At 43.4% G+C, this 17,741-nt stretch overlaps 1 protein-coding gene across 3 annotated transcripts in view; it reads right to left on the bottom strand.

Moving 5' to 3' along the window:
- The window catches only part of LOC140105953 (dual specificity phosphatase 29-like), a 40,195-nt gene that overhangs the window by 3,617 nt on the left and 18,837 nt on the right, over positions 1-17,741 (bottom strand). For all 3 annotated transcript variants that reach the window (XM_072130077.1, XM_072130078.1, XM_072130079.1), the window contains exons 2-3: positions 5,440-5,627; positions 3,955-4,175 (exon numbers count right to left, since the gene is read on the bottom strand). In XM_072130077.1, the coding sequence (XP_071986178.1) occupies positions 3,955-4,175; positions 5,440-5,615 (397 nt within the window). In that variant the 5' untranslated portion in view covers positions 5,616-5,627. The remainder of the gene's footprint in view (positions 1-3,954; positions 4,176-5,439; positions 5,628-17,741) is intronic.

Here is a 17,741-nt window from a genome sequence, read left to right as displayed (position 1 = left end):
TGCATGATTATCACACACCTCCTATTACTCTCAGTGATAATAACGGCTCCTGCACCTCCATCACATCGGCATGGACAGATTCTTACCACTTGAAGTAAACAATGAAGCTTTCTATAGAAGTACAGCAAGCAGAGATCTAGAAAACCATGAGGAGTTGATACAATAAGTATATTGGAAAATTTTCTCATTTTTCATTACACAAATGATAATAATTATTTACTGAAAGTGGACGACCCCTTTAATCCCTACAATGAATTCATAGAGAAGTCTTTACGGTTCTAACACAAAACTTTTTTTCTGTTTGATGGAAAATACTACCACCGGCTCGGGGGCACAGCGATGGGTCGGCCCGTGCGCTAACCTATGCCAACTTGCTCCTGGCCCGGTGGGAGGAAACGGTGGTTTTCCGTGATACCCATCAAAATGTGGAAGTTTGGCTTAGGTTTATAGACAACATATTTGTCATCTGGAGGGGTATACAGGGAACATTCAGAAGATTTTTTTTCGATCCTCAACTGGGTCTTAGATTCCCCTTTGAGACACATCACGACAAACTTCCCTTCCTTGATGTCCTAATACAGTGATGGCAAACCTTTTAGACACAGAAAACCCATATATTTTTTGCAAAGTGCCGATGCGACAATTTAAGCAGTAACTTATTACTTTCACAGGACCCTAATACAGTAGAAAGGAGGAGAAGAAGTTTGGATTATCATTGTAGCTTCCTTCTAGGGTCCTGGGCTGCCTGGGACTGCAAGAGGCCTTGAGTCTGTCTGGCAAACCCTGCCCTGGGGTGATGGCACAGGTGCCCATAGAGAGGGCTCTGAGTGCCACCTCTGGCACCCGTGCCATAGGTTCGCCACCACTGTCCTAATATATAGAGAACCAAATGAAACGCTAAAGACAGATGTGTTTCGTCACAGCAAGTAATTCCCTTCCTAGATGGGAGAGTCGCCATCCCACTCCCTTGAGAAAAATCATCCCCAAGGGCCAGAACTTGAGTAATTGTTCCGACAAAAATATCTTTTTAAAGCAGGCACACGATCTACGTGATCGATTTCTAGGCAAGGGCTCCCCTAAAAAGATCCTGAGAGAAGCCTCTAGCATTTAGATTTGCAGAGTCCAGAAATAGATGTGAACTCTTACAAGATAAACCAAAACCTCCCGTAGACAAGAGGGTCAGACTGATCACCACTTATAACAATGGTTCTGGACAACTAAGGGAACTTGTTCAAAAACACTGAGACACTCTAATGCTTGACCCCTAGGAGGTCCTAGGTGACTACCCATAGATGACCTATAGAAAATGTAGGTCACTAAGTGCAGCCACTACACTGAGGACCAAAGACAAACTATAACTTGGCTGGGGTCCACAAAACCAAGCGGTTCCTAGTGGATGCGTGGCCTGCCCCTCTACAAAATCCACAAAAACCTTTACTTCAAACGTGACAGGCCGTGGATATAAAATCAAGCCTGTAATTGGGGTGAGATATTGGGCAGAATGTTAATGCGGGATGGAATCTATAGGAAAAACGGAGAGAGAAGTAAGACGTCGGTGAACATATAAGGGACGTTGTGAAAGAAAGGGACAAACCAGTAGCAAGACATGTGAACACAGGTCCTAATGGTGATACTAAATGTCTAAGATTCCATGGTATAGACATTATCCCCAAAAACCCTAGAGGTGGGGACTGGAAAAGACCATCGCTGCAGAGGGAAACGAGGTGGATATTTTAACTTGGATACGTGTGCACCGAATGGATTAAATGAAGCTTTAACCTTTGGATGCTTTTAATTACTGATGTTTTCTGTATGTATCATTCCGGATCTGTTTAACCTCTCTAACAACCTGCCAATAATCAAGCTTTTTATCTGTATACTGACGTGTGGGAGATGCAGTAAAATACTCTTTTGGGTTTGTGCAAGTGTTCGCTATCATCAGCTGCTGGCTGGTGTCATCTTGATATTTGATGTGTCAGTCACCCGACAGTACTACTAGCAAAGTGGCCTTGCCTCCCTTGGAAAGTCCACTGGAGGGAGTGTGGAGATGTGTGCAAGGTATCTCTTACAAACCCTCGGAAAAGGATGATGGGTGCTGAGATTCCTTATACTTCACCTATGACCTGAGTGAAGTTGCCCCCCCCCCACCTTATTCAAAATTGGGGTCAAATGTTTGTGCTGGTTTGTGCAGCAAAAATTTTTGTTTGTGCCGCTATTGTTTTTAAGATATTAATGAAAGTTTTCAGAGGTCATCAGAGGTCAACCAGCCCCCCCACATTGCCCAAACCAAACCAAACTGGTGCCGAACAATTTTGCTACATTTGTGCTGGTTTGTGCTGCTCAAATTTTTGTTTGTGCTGCTTTTGTTTTGAATATATGAACAAAAAATTAAAGGTCAAAAGTTCAAGCAGCCCCCCCACATTAACCAAATCGAACAAAACTGGTGTCAAACTACAGTGCTACGTTTGTGCTGGTTTGTGCAGCAAAAATTTTTCGTTTGTGCCGCTATCATTTTTAATATATTCATACTTTTTTCCAGAGGTCATCAGAGTTAATTTCTTCCAAAGTACAATGTGTTTGCTAGCTCCCCCTGGTGATTTTAATTTTTTGTTCATTTATTCAAAACAAAAGCAGCACAAACAAAAATTTGAGCAGCACAAACCAACACAAAAGTAGCAGAATTGTTCACCAATTTGGTTTTGTTTGGGCAATGTGGTGGGGGGGGGGGCTGCTGGTTTACCTCTGATGACCTCTGGAAACTTTCATTAATATCCTAAAAACGTTAGCAGCAAAAACGAAAATTTCTGCTGCACAAACCAGCACAAACGTTTGACACTAATTTTGTTTGATTTGAACAAGGTGGGGGGGCATCTTCACTCAGGTTCACCTATGTCATCTGTCAGTTTCAATGTGCGCCCTCTTGATGAGCCAGAACCAATGAGATGATGGTACATCATTGGGTGGCCGGCGCCAAGCCCCTGTGACGTGCTTGAGCCATAACCAATGAAATATGTCACATAGTGGGAGGGGATTCACAGCTTCAGCACCAAACCGGAAAGAGAGCTCGGCCTCCACATACTATTCACATCAGCATCTCCTGCTTAGTCTCCGGATTGGAGCCACTGCTCCAGCTCACCTTCCGTCCAATTTACCTCCAGCGCACGGGTCACGATAGCTCCATGAACTTCGAGCACAAACACAATCCAAAGAAAAAGACACCAGCGCGTCGGAGGATTGAAGATGCAAAAGTTTTCCGTTTATTTCAATTCCAGTAAAAACATGCTTGAAGGAAAGGTGCACACTCCCATAACATGGTATCCAGCAAATAACCTACGCGTTTCGCTCCTTAGAGCTTAGTCATGGTCTGACCATAGGCCGAAGTTGAGTCTGTGTCGGCGAGACTCTGAACCATTATAAGTATAGTTTTGTCCTGTCTTAGAGTTTGCAAACAAATAAGAGAAGTTAGAAGATTCGGGGAGGAACCAAGAGGACAAACGTAGTTAAAAAAAATAAATATCATAAGAGCAGATAGTAGTTAAAACACAAGCCAAAATTCAAAATACCAGGACACAGAGATCAAAATTTACAAGAAAATTTGAGAGCTAATTAAGAATCTTCTACAGCCAACACCCTAAAAGAGTGGGCAGAACTCTTACGTGATATCGGAAGCCCCAAACATTGACAACTCAGAACTCTGAGATCTGGACAAAGCAGAGAACAAGGGAGTAAAATTATTAGAGAGGGAACCTGTCAGTAACAGCGGGTTAATTAATGTTGGACCAGAACCAGGCTGCATTAGACTGATGGGAGTGGGGATAATCAATCCAAACAGCCAGCAAGTTTGAACCCATGTTCACACTAACAGTGTTCAACAAAAACACAATTGGCGCCGAATCAGCCAGATTCCACGGAGAGAGAGGATGACGCTGAAACAGGTGAAGCGCGCACACTTACTATCTGACTTGTTTAGCGCTTTCCGGATGAACTCAGCTGCAGGATAAAAAAATGGACTTAGGTCAAAGGTAGGTAGATCTGCTGCCTCCACTCCATAATACTCCACGTCCATGTCGCTGTAATACTCTGCCCCCGTGTCTACGTTCCAGCGCCCGTGTGCCGCATTGAGAATGTGAGTGAAGCCATTTTTCTCCAACCCATCGCGGTCCAATGCTGTTTTTCTATTGGAAAAAAAAAGAAATAAAAGAAATATCCATCACAAAGTACAGTACGGCCATCCTTCACATCACCCTAAGGAAACATAAATCCGCTCAGTTACTCCTGCTGTATAACATGCTGCTTACATGATGCATTTCCCTTTAGGCTAGGGACACAGATATCACTGCAGAATTTCTGTTAAAGGAAACCTACCACCACGGATCTACCTATAAATGTAGATTGGGTGGTAGGTGCATCTATAGGACGTTAAGGGCAAATCCTCACGTCTCGCAATCTTTTAATAACTTTTAATTCCCTAATATGCAGATTTACTAAAGAGGCTACTGGGGCGTGGAGTAGGCGGAGCTGCTACTCCACGCCCCAGTAGCCTCTTTGATCCTCCTACCAGATGTCTTTGTAGCTGCACGCCCTAGTCCGCAAAGCCTGTCCTTTGCGCATACGCAGAACTGCAGGCTTTGAGGATGAGGGCGTGCAGCTATGAGGAGCTGTGCACCAAGGACATCTGGTAGGAGTGTTAAAGAGACTACTGGGGGGTGGAGTAGCCGGAGATGAGGCTACACGGCGCAGCTACTCCACGCCTCAGTAGCCTCTTTGATCCTCCTACCAGACATCTTTGGCACGCAGCTCCTCGCACCTTTGGAGCAGTGACCGCTCAGACGGGGACCTGCTGTTCTGCGCGCCAAAGATTTCTGGTAGGAGGATTATAGAGGCTATTGCGGCTTGGAGTAGCTGCGCCATGTAGCCTCAGCTCCGCCTACTCCACGGCCCAGTAGCCTCTGCAAATCTGCATATTAGGGAAATTAAAGTTATTAAAAGATTGCGGGGATGTGAGGATTAATGCTTAAAAGGTCTATCCTCACGTTCAATAGATCCACCTACCACCCATCTACCTTCATAGGTAGATCCATAGTGGTAGGTTTCCTTTAAGATAATTAATCCGCAGCAAAGCCACGGCAAAAACCAGAGGGGAAAAATGTATTTCACCACAATTTACATAAAAACTTAAAACCCCATCATCATCCACAGCAATAACTGTCAGGCAGCTGATTCATGACCTACATTCAGTTTTCTGGCACCACAAATCCCTACAGCCTTAGTGATTCCTGGGCTCATGTAGCTTTAGTCAGACCCTCGCCATTTTCAGCAAGTTCTCCAATCATCTCTGCTCACACGCATTTTACAATTTTTCCATATACTGTGGAGTGCGGACACATGTTATCAGCTGAACACACACTTTAAGTTATAATCTACTCTAACTATACTCACTCATCTCCAATATACAAGTTGGGAAATACTTCATTAACATGGGAGAATTTGGGTGCTCCGTGCCAAAATATCCTTTCCAGCTCAAATGCGCCAGGAGTGCTATATCCAGTATCTGGGTCCACGGCCACCGCTGCATAGGCATTCGCCTTCTTCCGATTCGCTGTGTCAGCCGGCATTTTCTTGTGTGGCTAGATAAAGATAACGTAAAATTAGAATTTGGGTGCAAATATTTTGGGGTTTTTAGTAATGGCAGGTGCTGGTGGCTCTTAATATATAAATATGGCAGACAGCCATGGCAAATATATTTAAAGGGGGTTATCCGGCTGTTAAAAATGACTGAGGGCGGGGCTGGGGTGGGCTAGTTAAACATAATAAACTTGTACTTACCTCGTCCGGCGCCGCCAATGTCCCATGCCGCGGTCCCTTCGATCCGTGCCCCTGTTTGTTTACAGGGACACAGGAGCCGCGCACAGGGAGCTACCGGTCCGCGATGTGGCCGGCTCCTCCCATCTGTCCCTGTCTCTCAGCATTGTAAGGGCTGGGAGATGGCGTCGGATGGGAGCTTCTGGCTGGCCGGAAGCTCCATGTGCACCCCTGTATACAAACCGGCGCACAGAAGAGACGGACCACGGCGCAGGACATCAGCAGTGCCGGACGAGGTAAGTACATGTTTATTATGTTTAACCAGCCCACCCCAGCCCCGCCCTCAGTAATTTTTAACACCCGGACAACCCCTTTAATGTATTAATATACTATAGATAATATATGTGTGAGTGTCTGTGTGTAGTCATCAATTTGAACTTTTGTCTTTCAGACTCCGTATCTCACCCTCCACTACCTGAATATGAGACCATCATGTTCTACACAATCATCTTGACTGTATCCCACATGTGACTTGCTTATGCTTGGTTTTGGAGATTCTTGTCATGTAATTGCATTGTTACTCTTTTGCTCCTGAATTTTAATTTGTATTGTGTTTTTTACCCCTTCCCGGCGTGATAGTACGGCGTGCGTCGGATGCATGGAGAGGGCTCACGGGCTGAGCCCCCTCCATAGCCGGTAAGTCTTTGCTGCATATCGCGAGTAAAGATCACTCGGCACTGCTTATAGGTCAAAAATTGAGGAGAATTTATTTAATCCAGAATAAACAGTAGCCAACAGAAATTATTATTTTGCAATGTTTCGGGTTTTATAAATTCACACCTTCATCAGGCACAGATTGCAAGGTATAAGGAGAAACAGAGATGAGATGCTGTGACCGCTGGAGCGCTGGTGGGAAGGAGGTAAAGCGGGTGCTCCGGCTGGAGAGGTGAGCGCTGTGGGGTTACTATACTGTTTATTCTGGAGTAAATAAATTCTCCTCAATTTTTGACTTACAAGGAGCCGGGTTATCTTTCCTCTCTCTATACATGGTGTAGTAACAGTGGGTAACGAGGAATGAGTGGGCCCCATAGCAAAGTTTCGGCTGGGGCCCCCTCCAACCATAGGTCCTCAGTGTTGCATAAGGGTTTCCATGATCTCTCCCTACTATGGAGGAGAATAACATAGAGCAGCAGTGGATGAAGCCCTGCAGGAGGTTTCCTTACATCCCGTCTCCTGTACTAATATCTGTAATAATAACGCCGGCGGCTGCGCATGTTCCTCTATTATAAGTAACGGTATCAGTTCTGGCGCTGGGGGAGGGGCTTCTATTTACTGCCGGTCCCTGATATTCTCCATAATGGAAGAAGATAATGGAAACCCTTGATAGTGGTGAGACCCATCAGTATGGCGGCTCCTGCTCAGTACCAGCGTATGGGCCGGGTGTCCTCAGCACCGACTAGTCCGGAGGTTTAACCCTTACACTGCTAGTCTGAAGAGCCATTAGCCACAAGAAAGCAGAGGAAGGGTTAAATCTCTGGACTTCTTGCATCATTTTACTAAAGTCACTAAGAAGCAGGAACAGGAGCAGCAGAACCTTCCACTTCATGCGCCAACTGCTGCAGAACCTCCCAATACATGCGCCACCCGCTGCAGAACCCCCCATTACATGTGTCAGCCACTGCAGAACCTCCAAATACAAGCACCAGCTGCGGCAGAACCTCCGAATACAAGCGCTAGCTGCTGCAGAACCTCCCAATACAAGCACCAGCTGCGGCAGAACCTCCCAATACCAGCTGCAGCAAAAACTCCCAATACAAGCAACAGCTGCGGCAGAAACTCCCAATACAAGCACCAGCTGCTGCAGAACCTCCCAATACAAGCACCAGCTGCTGCAGAACCTCCCAATACAAGCACCAGCTGCTGCAGAACCTCCAAATACACGAGCCAACTACCGCAAAACCCCCAAAATACAGGCCAGCTCCTGCAGAACCTCCCAATACAAGCACCAGCTGCCACAGAAACTCCCAATACATGAGCCAGCTGCTGCAGAACCTCCAATAAAAGCACCAGCTGCTGCAGAACCTCCCAATACAAGCACCAGCTGCTGCAGAACCTCCCAATACAAGCACCAGCTGCTGCAGAACCTCCCAATACAAGCACCAGCTGCTGCAGAACCTCCCAATACAAGCACCAGCTGCTGCAGGACCTCCCAATACAAGCGCTAGCTGCGGCAGAACCTCCCAATATACAAGCGCCAGCTGCGGCAGAACCTCCCAATACACGAGCCAACTACCGCAGAACCTCCCTATTTACACTTAAGCTGTTGCAGAACATTTATAATACACAACTCAGAGACCACATTAATAAAGTGTCTGCGCCAGTTTTGTGTCACAGCTGCTCTGTATCCGACAAGACAGAAAAAATGTCACCTAAAGGGACTGAACGTGCACCAGATTTATTAATGACTGCTCCACATTTACCTTATATACTCGAGTATAAGCCTAGTTTTTCAGCACAAAAAATGTGATGAAAACCCCAAACTCGGCTTATACTGGAGTCAAAAAAATAAATATATCTAAACTCACCTTTCCGGCGACCCCTGTATATCTTCTGTGCGATCTGTCCGTACACTGTACACTGGGGCAGGGTCTGGCAGGCTATATACACTGGGGCAGGGGCTGGCAGGCTATATACACTGGGGTGGCTGTGACCAATGCATTTCCCACCCTCGGCTTATACTCGAGTCAATAGGTTTTCCCAGTATTTTGTGGTAAAATTAGGGGCCTCAGCTTATACTCGGGTTGGCTTATACTCGAGTATATATGGTATTACTGACTGCACCACATTTATTACTGACTGCACCACATTTATTACCGACTGCTCCACATTTATCACTGACTGCACCACATTTATTACTGACTGCATCACATTTATTACTGACTGCTCCACATTTATTACTGACTGTATCACATTTATTACTGACTGCTCCACATTTATTACTGACTGCTCCACATTTATTACTGACTGCTCCACATTTATTACTGACTACATCACATTTATTACTGACTGCTCCACATTTATTACTGACTGCTCCACATTTATTACTGACTGTATCACATTTATTACTGACTGCTCCACATTTATTACTGACTACATCACATTTATTACTGACTGCTCCACATTTATTACTGACTGCTCCACATTTATTACTGACTGTATCACATTTATTACTGACTGCTCCACATTTATTACTGACTGCTCCACATTTATTACTGACTGCTCCACATTTATTACTGACTGCTCCACATTTATTACTGACTGCATCACATTTATTACTGACTGCATCACATTTATTACTGACTGCATCACATTTATTACTGACTGCACCACATTTATTACTGACTGCTCCACATTTATTACTGACTGCATCACATTTATTACTGACTGCATCACATTTATTACTGACTGTATCACATTTATTACTGACTGCTCCACATTTATCACTGACTGCATCACATTTATCACTGACTGCACCACATTTATTACTGACTGCTCCACATTTATTACTGACTGCTCCACATTTATTACTGACTGCACCACATTTATCACTGACTGCACCACATTTATTACTGACTGCATCACATTTATTACTGACTGCTCCACATTTATTACTGACTGTATCACATTTATTACTGACTGCTCCACATTTATTACTGACTGTATCACATTTATTACTGACTGCTCCACATTTATTACTGACTGCTCCACATTTATTACTGACTACATCACATTTATTACTCCACACCAGGGAGAGAAAAAAGTGGCTCTGGCACTACCCCCAAACACCCTGCAGTACAATTGAGCCCCGGTTCCTTAAGGGTGACGTGTGGCATATATTGCAGTGTGATGAAGCCACCGGTGGTGCTCAGCAGGAAAACAGTGCAGTCTTGAGTAGGTATAAAGAAAATCGCGGCACTCACCAGGAACGCTTCAGTATTTATTCGTCACAACACAGGTGGTACAGGACGCCGACATGCGGCAAGGCGACGGGCCGTTTCGCGCTAGACAGCGCTTTCTCTAGCCTCTGACGTCATCCTCCCAGGGCAGGCGTGTTTTAAGCGCCGGCCCCGGAAGGTCGTCATGGATACATGGCAACAACAAAACATGCAGGTGCATAATCATTACAATACGTGATTAGACTAACACTAAATTAAAAACAGCAGCATATAGGGGGATGCAGTTTGCAGGCAATAGTACTATGTAATTAAGACTGGTATGGCTGATTTAGGTCAAATAAAGCGTACACGTACCGTTTTGGTTTTTACAAGAAAACGCTCAAATCGTTACGGTCATTCAGACCCAAGGCGCCCATGGCATTACACCTAAGAATCCATTTAGCCTCATGGCGTAACAAGGTTTTTTGGCGATCCCCGCCTCTTGGATTATTATCCAGCCTTTCTATACCGGCAAAGCGAAATGGATTCGGTTCGTTAGGGTGGCAAAGTCTTGCGTGCTCGATCAGCCGCGGACAGCCATTCCCAGTCAAAATGGAGTTAAAGTGTTCTCTGACTCTGATGAACATACTTCTTATTGTTTTTCCGATATAAAATCTGTTGCACGAACAGACAAGGACATACACTACAAACGTCGTTCTACAGGTCATAAAACTCTTGATGTTGATTGTTATACCTCCTAGGTTTAACATTTTGGCTTGTAGATTATACCTGCAAAAATTGCAGTGCCCACATTTAAAATTTCCCTTAGGAGCACCCTTACTGAGCCAATTTTGTCTCGGGACAGAGTATCTACTCTGGACTAGCTCAGTTCTCAGTGTGGGGCTACGTCTAAAGGTCACAAGTGGCTTGTGGGCCGTGAGCTCGGCCAATTTTGGTTCCTGGCGGAGGATGTTCCAATGCTTATTGATGGCTTTACGGATAGCGTCATCATTAGAGTTAAATTCAAAGGAGAAAGCAAATCTCTTATCTCCATCATTTTTATGTTTCTTTGCATTGGTAAACAAACTTCGTCTAGGAATAGCCTCAGCTTTTTTAAGGGCGGCCTGTATATCCTCATTTGGATACCCGCGTTCTAAGAACCGTGTGGCGAGTTCCTGCGCTTGCTGTTTAAATCTTATGTTGTCACTATTCAGTCTCTTAAGCCGAAGAAATTGGCTGAAAGGGACGCCGGATTTGACGTGTGGGGGATGGAAGCTATCGTGATGCAGAAGTGAATTTGTGGCTGTTGGTTTTCTGTAACCTTCCGTAAGCAAGATGCCATCCACTATTTTAATCCTTACGTCTAAAAAGTCAAGAGAGTCGCCCCCAAATGAAGAAGTGAATCTCATATTCATATCGTTAGTGCCATTAAGATAATCGACAAATGAAGTGAATTCGTTGTGTGACCCGTCCCAGACAATAAATATATCGTCCACGTATCTAAGATAAACGCGAATGTTTCTGATGAATGGGTTGCACAGAGAGTGGACATAGCGGGATTCAAAGACTGCCAAGAAAATATTGGCCAATGTACAGGCTACGGGTGTACCCATTGCCGTGCCCACTCTCTGTGCATACCAGGAGCCATCGAACATAAACGCGTTATGTGAAAGGACAAAGGTAAGTGCGTCGCTAACAAACTCAATATAGTCTGTATCCTTGCCCGCATTCCGCAGGGTCAGGCGGACAGCCTCGACGCCGAGATCCTGCGGGATGCGGGTATACAGGCTTTCAACGTCAATAGATGCGAGTTTAAAACCGTCCTGCCATGCTAAATCCTCGATGGCTAGGAGAAAGGTAGTGGTATCTTTCAGATAGGCTGGGATATCATTTAGCAAAGGGCGTAATAACCAATCCAGGTATTGAGAAATGGGTTCTGTAATAGACCCTATACCAGCGACGATGGGACGTCCTGGTGGGTCGCAGAGGGTTTTGTGGATCTTAGGGAGGAAATACCACACAGGGTAAGTGGGACTTTTTGGAAACAAACGGTCTGCTGTTCTCTTCGAAAGGACCCCTTTTTCAACATTGCGTCTGAGTAACGTCTGGAGGTGTGATGCGTATTTGGTGGTGGGGTTTTGGTCTAGACGTTTGTAAGTGCAGTCATCCCCCAACTGGCGTTTTGCTTCCGCTAAGTAATAGTCTCGTGTCATCACCACCACGTTCCCACCCTTGTCGGCTGGTTTTATAATTACGTCATCCCGCGTCTTAAGATGTTTTAGAGCTATTTTTTCACTAGAAGACAAATTGTCAGGAGTGGTTGGATAAATCAATGCTCTAACGTCTTCAGTGACGCATTGGACAAATATGTCTATGGGATGGCCAGCCGGCAAGGGTGGGCAAAAGGAGGAGGGAAGCCCCCCTTTAAACTCTTCAATGCATACCTGTGTGGTGTGGTTATACACAGGTTCAATGTCGGGCATGTGATGTAGGTCATGCAATAGTCGGACTTCCGACTCGTTAATATTTGAGGTGGTGTCGGGGGGACTAAACCCTAGAGGGCCAATGATGCTGGGGACCTCACCGGACCTGCGTTCTACCTCAGATGTAGGTTTGTCATGGAAAAACCTGCGCAAGTTGAGTTTTCTTGCAGCTTTAAATAAATCAATTTCAAAGTTACACAGATCAAAGGTATTAGGTATCGCATAGTTTAGTCCCTTAGAGAGTAAAGAAACTACATTATTGTCGAGGGGAGTGTTAGTTAGGTTAACCACAGTCCGGTTAGTACAAGAGTCACCTGTTTTGGCTAGCGCCAAGAGACCTGCTTCCGTTTTTTTCTTCCTCGACCGCCTCGTCCTGCCCCGGCGGGTACGTCGCCTAAAGGGACAGGAACCTCTGGAATATTCTCATTGCCCAGAGGGCCGGTGTCTTTATTGCTCGGTCCTGCTTCGTCGGATGGACTGGAGTCGGACTCCGTTGTCCAAAAGTCTGTATTAGTTCTGTTCCTGGTATTTCTCCTACGATTCCCTCCTGCGGAATGCGGGCAAGGATACAGACTATATTGAGTTTGTTAGCGACGCACTTACCTTTGTCCTTTCACATAACGCGTTTATGTTCGATGGCTCCTGGTATGCACAGAGAGTGGGCACGGCAATGGGTACACCCGTAGCCTGTACATTGGCCAATATTTTCTTGGCAGTCTTTGAATCCCGCTATGTCCACTCTCTGTGCAACCCATTCATCAGAAACATTCGCGTTTATCTTAGATACGTGGACGATATATTTATTGTCTGGGACGGGTCACACAACGAATTCACTTCATTTGTCGATTATCTTAATGGCACTAACGATATGAATATGAGATTCACTTCTTCATTTGGGGGCGACTCTCTTGACTTTTTAGACGTAAGGATTAAAATAGTGGATGGCATCTTGCTTACGGAAGGTTACAGAAAACCAACAGCCACAAATTCACTTCTGCATCACGATAGCTTCCATCCCCCACACGTCAAATCCGGCGTCCCTTTCAGCCAATTTCTTCGGCTTAAGAGACTGAATAGTGACAACATAAGATTTAAACAGCAAGCGCAGGAACTCGCCACACGGTTCTTAGAACGCGGGTATCCAAATGAGGATATACAGGCCGCCCTTAAAAAAGCTGAGGCTATTCCTAGACGAAGTTTGTTTACCAATGCAAAGAAACATAAAAATGATGGAGATAAGAGATTTGCTTTCTCCTTTGAATTTAACTCTAATGATGACGCTATCCGTAAAGCCATCAATAAGCATTGGAACATCCTCCGCCAGGAACCAAAATTGGCCGAGCTCACGGCCCACAAGCCACTTGTGACCTTTAGACGTAGCCCCACACTGAGAACTGAGCTAGTCCAGAGTAGATACTCTGTCCCGAGACAAAATTGGCTCAGTAAGGGTGCTCCTAAGGGAAATTTTAAATGTGGGCACTGCAATTTTTGCAGGTATAATCTACAAGCCAAAATGTTAAACCTAGGAGGTATAACAATCAACATCAAGAGTTTTATGACCTGTAGAACGACGTTTGTAGTGTATGTCCTTGTCTGTTCGTGCAACAGATTTTATATCGGAAAAACAATAAGAAGTATGTTCATCAGAGTCAGAGAACACTTTAACTCCATTTTGACTGGGAATGGCTGTCCGCGGCTGATCGAGCACGCAAGACTTTGCCACCCTAACGAACCGAATCCATTTCGCTTTGCCGGTATAGAAAGGCTGGATAATAATCCAAGAGGCGGGGATCGCCAAAAAACCTTGTTACGCCATGAGGCTAAATGGATTCTTAGGTGTAATGCCATGGGCGCCTTGGGTCTGAATGACCGTAACGATTTGAGCGTTTTCTTGTAAAAACCAAAACGGTACGTGTACGCTTTATTTGACCTAAATCAGCCATACCAGTCTTAATTACATAGTACTATTGCCTGCAAACTGCATCCCCCTATATGCTGCTGTTTTTAATTTAGTGTTAGTCTAATCACGTATTGTAATGATTATGCACCTGCATGTTTTGTTGTTGCCATGTATCCATGACGACCTTCCGGGGCCGGCGCTTAAAACACGCCTGCCCCGGGAGGATGACGTCAGAGGCTAGAGAAAGCGCTGTCTAGCGCGAAACGGCCCGTCGCCTTGCCGCATGTCGGCGTCCTGTACCACCTGTGTTGTGACGAATAAATACTGAAGCGTTCCTGGTGAGTGCCGCGATTTTCTTTATACCTACTCACATTTATTACTGACTGCTCCACATTTATTACTGACTGCTCCACATTTATTACTGACTGCTCCACATTTATTACTGACTGTATCACATTTATTACTGACTGTATCACATTTATTACTGACTGCATCACATTTATTACTGACTACATCACATTTATTACTGACTGCATCACATTTATTACTGACTGCTCCACATTTATCACTGACTGCTCCACATTTATTACTGACTACATCACATTTATTACTGACTGCATCACATTTATTACTGACTGCTCCACATTTATCACTGACTGCATCACATTTATTACTGACTGCTCCACATTTATTACTGACTGCTCCACATTTATTACTGACTGCTCCACAATTATCAATGACTGCACCACATTTATCACTGACTGCACCACATTTATTACTGACTGCATCACATTTATTACTGACTGCATCACATTTATTACTGACTGTATCACATTTATTACTGATTACATCACATTTATTACTGACTGCATCACATTTATTACTGACTGCATCACATTTATTACTGACTGCTCCACATTTATTACTGACTGTATCACATTTATTACTGACTGCATCACATTTATTACTGACTGCACCACATTTATTACTGACTACACCACATTTATTACTGACTGCATCACATTTATTACTGACTGCATCACATTTATTACTGACTGCATCACATTTACTACTGACTGCACCACATTTATTACTGACTGCTCCACATTTATTACTGACTGCATCACATTTATTACTGACTGCTCCACATTTATTACTGACTGCATCACATTTATTACTGACTGCATCACATTTATTACTGACTGCACCACATTTATTACTGACTACACCACATTTATTACTGACTGCATCACATTTATTACTGACTGCATCACATTTATTACTGACTGCATCACATTTACTACTGACTGCACCACATTTATTACTGACTGCTCCACATTTATTACTGACTGCATCACATTTATTACTGACTGCTCCACATTTATTACTGACTGCATCACATTTATTACTGACTGCTCCACATTTATTACTGACTGTATCACATTTATTACTGACTGCATCACATTTATTACTGACTGCATCACATTTATTACTGACTGCACCACATTTATTACTGACTGCTCCACATTTATTACTGACTGCTCCACATTTATTACTGACTGCATCACATTTATTACTGACTGCTCCACATTTATTACTGACTGCTCCACATTTATTACTGACTGTATCACATTTATTACTGACTGCATCACATTTATTACTGACTGCATCACATTTATTACTGACTGCTCCACATTTATTACTGACTGCATCACATTTACTACTGACTGCACCACATTTATTACTGACTGCTCCACATTTATTACTGACTGCTCCACATTTATTACTGACTGCATCACATTTATTACTGACTGCTCCACATTTATTACTGACTGCATCACATTTATTACTGACTGCTCCACATTTATTACTGACTGCTCCACATTTATTACTGACTGTACCACATTTATTACTGACTGCATCACATTTATTACTGACAGCTCCACATTTATTACTGACTGCACCACATTTATTACTGACTGCATCACATTTATTACTGACTGCATCACATTTATTACTGACTGCGTCACATTTATCACTGACTGCATCACATTTATTACTGACTGCTCCACATTTATTACTGACTGCATCACATTTATTACTGACTGCTCCACATTTATTACTGACTGCATCACATTTATTACTGACTGCATCACATTTACTACTGACTACATCACATTTATTACTGACTGCACCACATTTATTACTGACTACATCACATTTATTACTGACTGCACCACATTTATTACTGACTGCATCACATTTATTACTGACTGCACCACATTTATTACTGACTACATCACATTTATTACTGACTGCACCACATTTATTACTGACTACATCACATTTATTACTGACTGCATCACATTTATTACTGACTGCACCACATTTATTACTGACTGCATCACATTTATTACTGACTGCACCACATTTATTACTGACTGCATCACATTTATTACTGACTGCATCACATTTATTACTGACTGCATCACATTTATTACTGACTGTATCACATTTATTACTGACTGCTCCACATTTATTACTGACTGCATCACATTTATTACTGACTGCTCCACATTTATTACTGACTGCATCACATTTATTACTGACTGCTCCACATTTATTACTGACTACACCACAATAATTACTGACTGCATCACATTTATTACTGACTGCACCACATTTATTACTGACTGCATCACATTTATCACTGACTGCACCACATTTATTACTGACTGCATCGCATTTATTACTGACTGCACCACATTTATTACTGACTGCATCACATTTATTACTGACTGCACCACATTTATTACTGACTGCATCACATTTATTACTGACTACATCACATTTATCACTGACTGCATCACATTTATTACTGACTGCATCACATTTATTACTGACTGCTCCACATTTATTACTGACTGCATCACATTTATTACTGACTGCACCACATTTATTACTGACTGTATCACATTTATTACTGACTGCTCCACATTTATTACTGACTGCACCACATTTATTACTGACTGCATCACATTTATTACTGACTGCACCACATTTATTACTGACTGCATCACATTTATTACTGACTGCACCACATTTATTACTGACTGTATCACATTTATTACTGACTGCTCCACATTTATTACTGACTGCACCACATTTATTACTGACTGCATCACATTTATTACTGACTGTATCACATTTATTACTGACTGCTCCACATTTATTACTGACTGTATCACATTTAATACTGACTGCTCCACATTTATTACTGACTGTATCACATTTATTACTGACTGCATCACATTTATTACTGACTGCTCCACATTCATTACTGACTGTATCACATTTATTACTGACTGCTCCACATTTATTACTGACTGCACCACATTTATTACTGACCGCATCACATTTATTACTGACTGCACCACATTTATTACTGACTGCTCCACATTTATTACTGACTGCACCACATTTATCACTGACTGCTCCACATTTATTACTGACTGCACCACATTTATCACTGACTGCATCACATTTATTACTGACTGCATCACATTTATTACTGACTGCTCCACTTTTATTACTGACTGCTCCACATTTATCACTGACTGC

This window comes from Engystomops pustulosus, chromosome 11, assembly GCF_040894005.1.
Source record: "Engystomops pustulosus chromosome 11, aEngPut4.maternal, whole genome shotgun sequence".
Taxonomy (NCBI): domain Eukaryota; kingdom Metazoa; phylum Chordata; class Amphibia; order Anura; family Leptodactylidae; genus Engystomops; species Engystomops pustulosus.
This window is presented reverse-complemented; position numbering and strand designations above follow the sequence as displayed.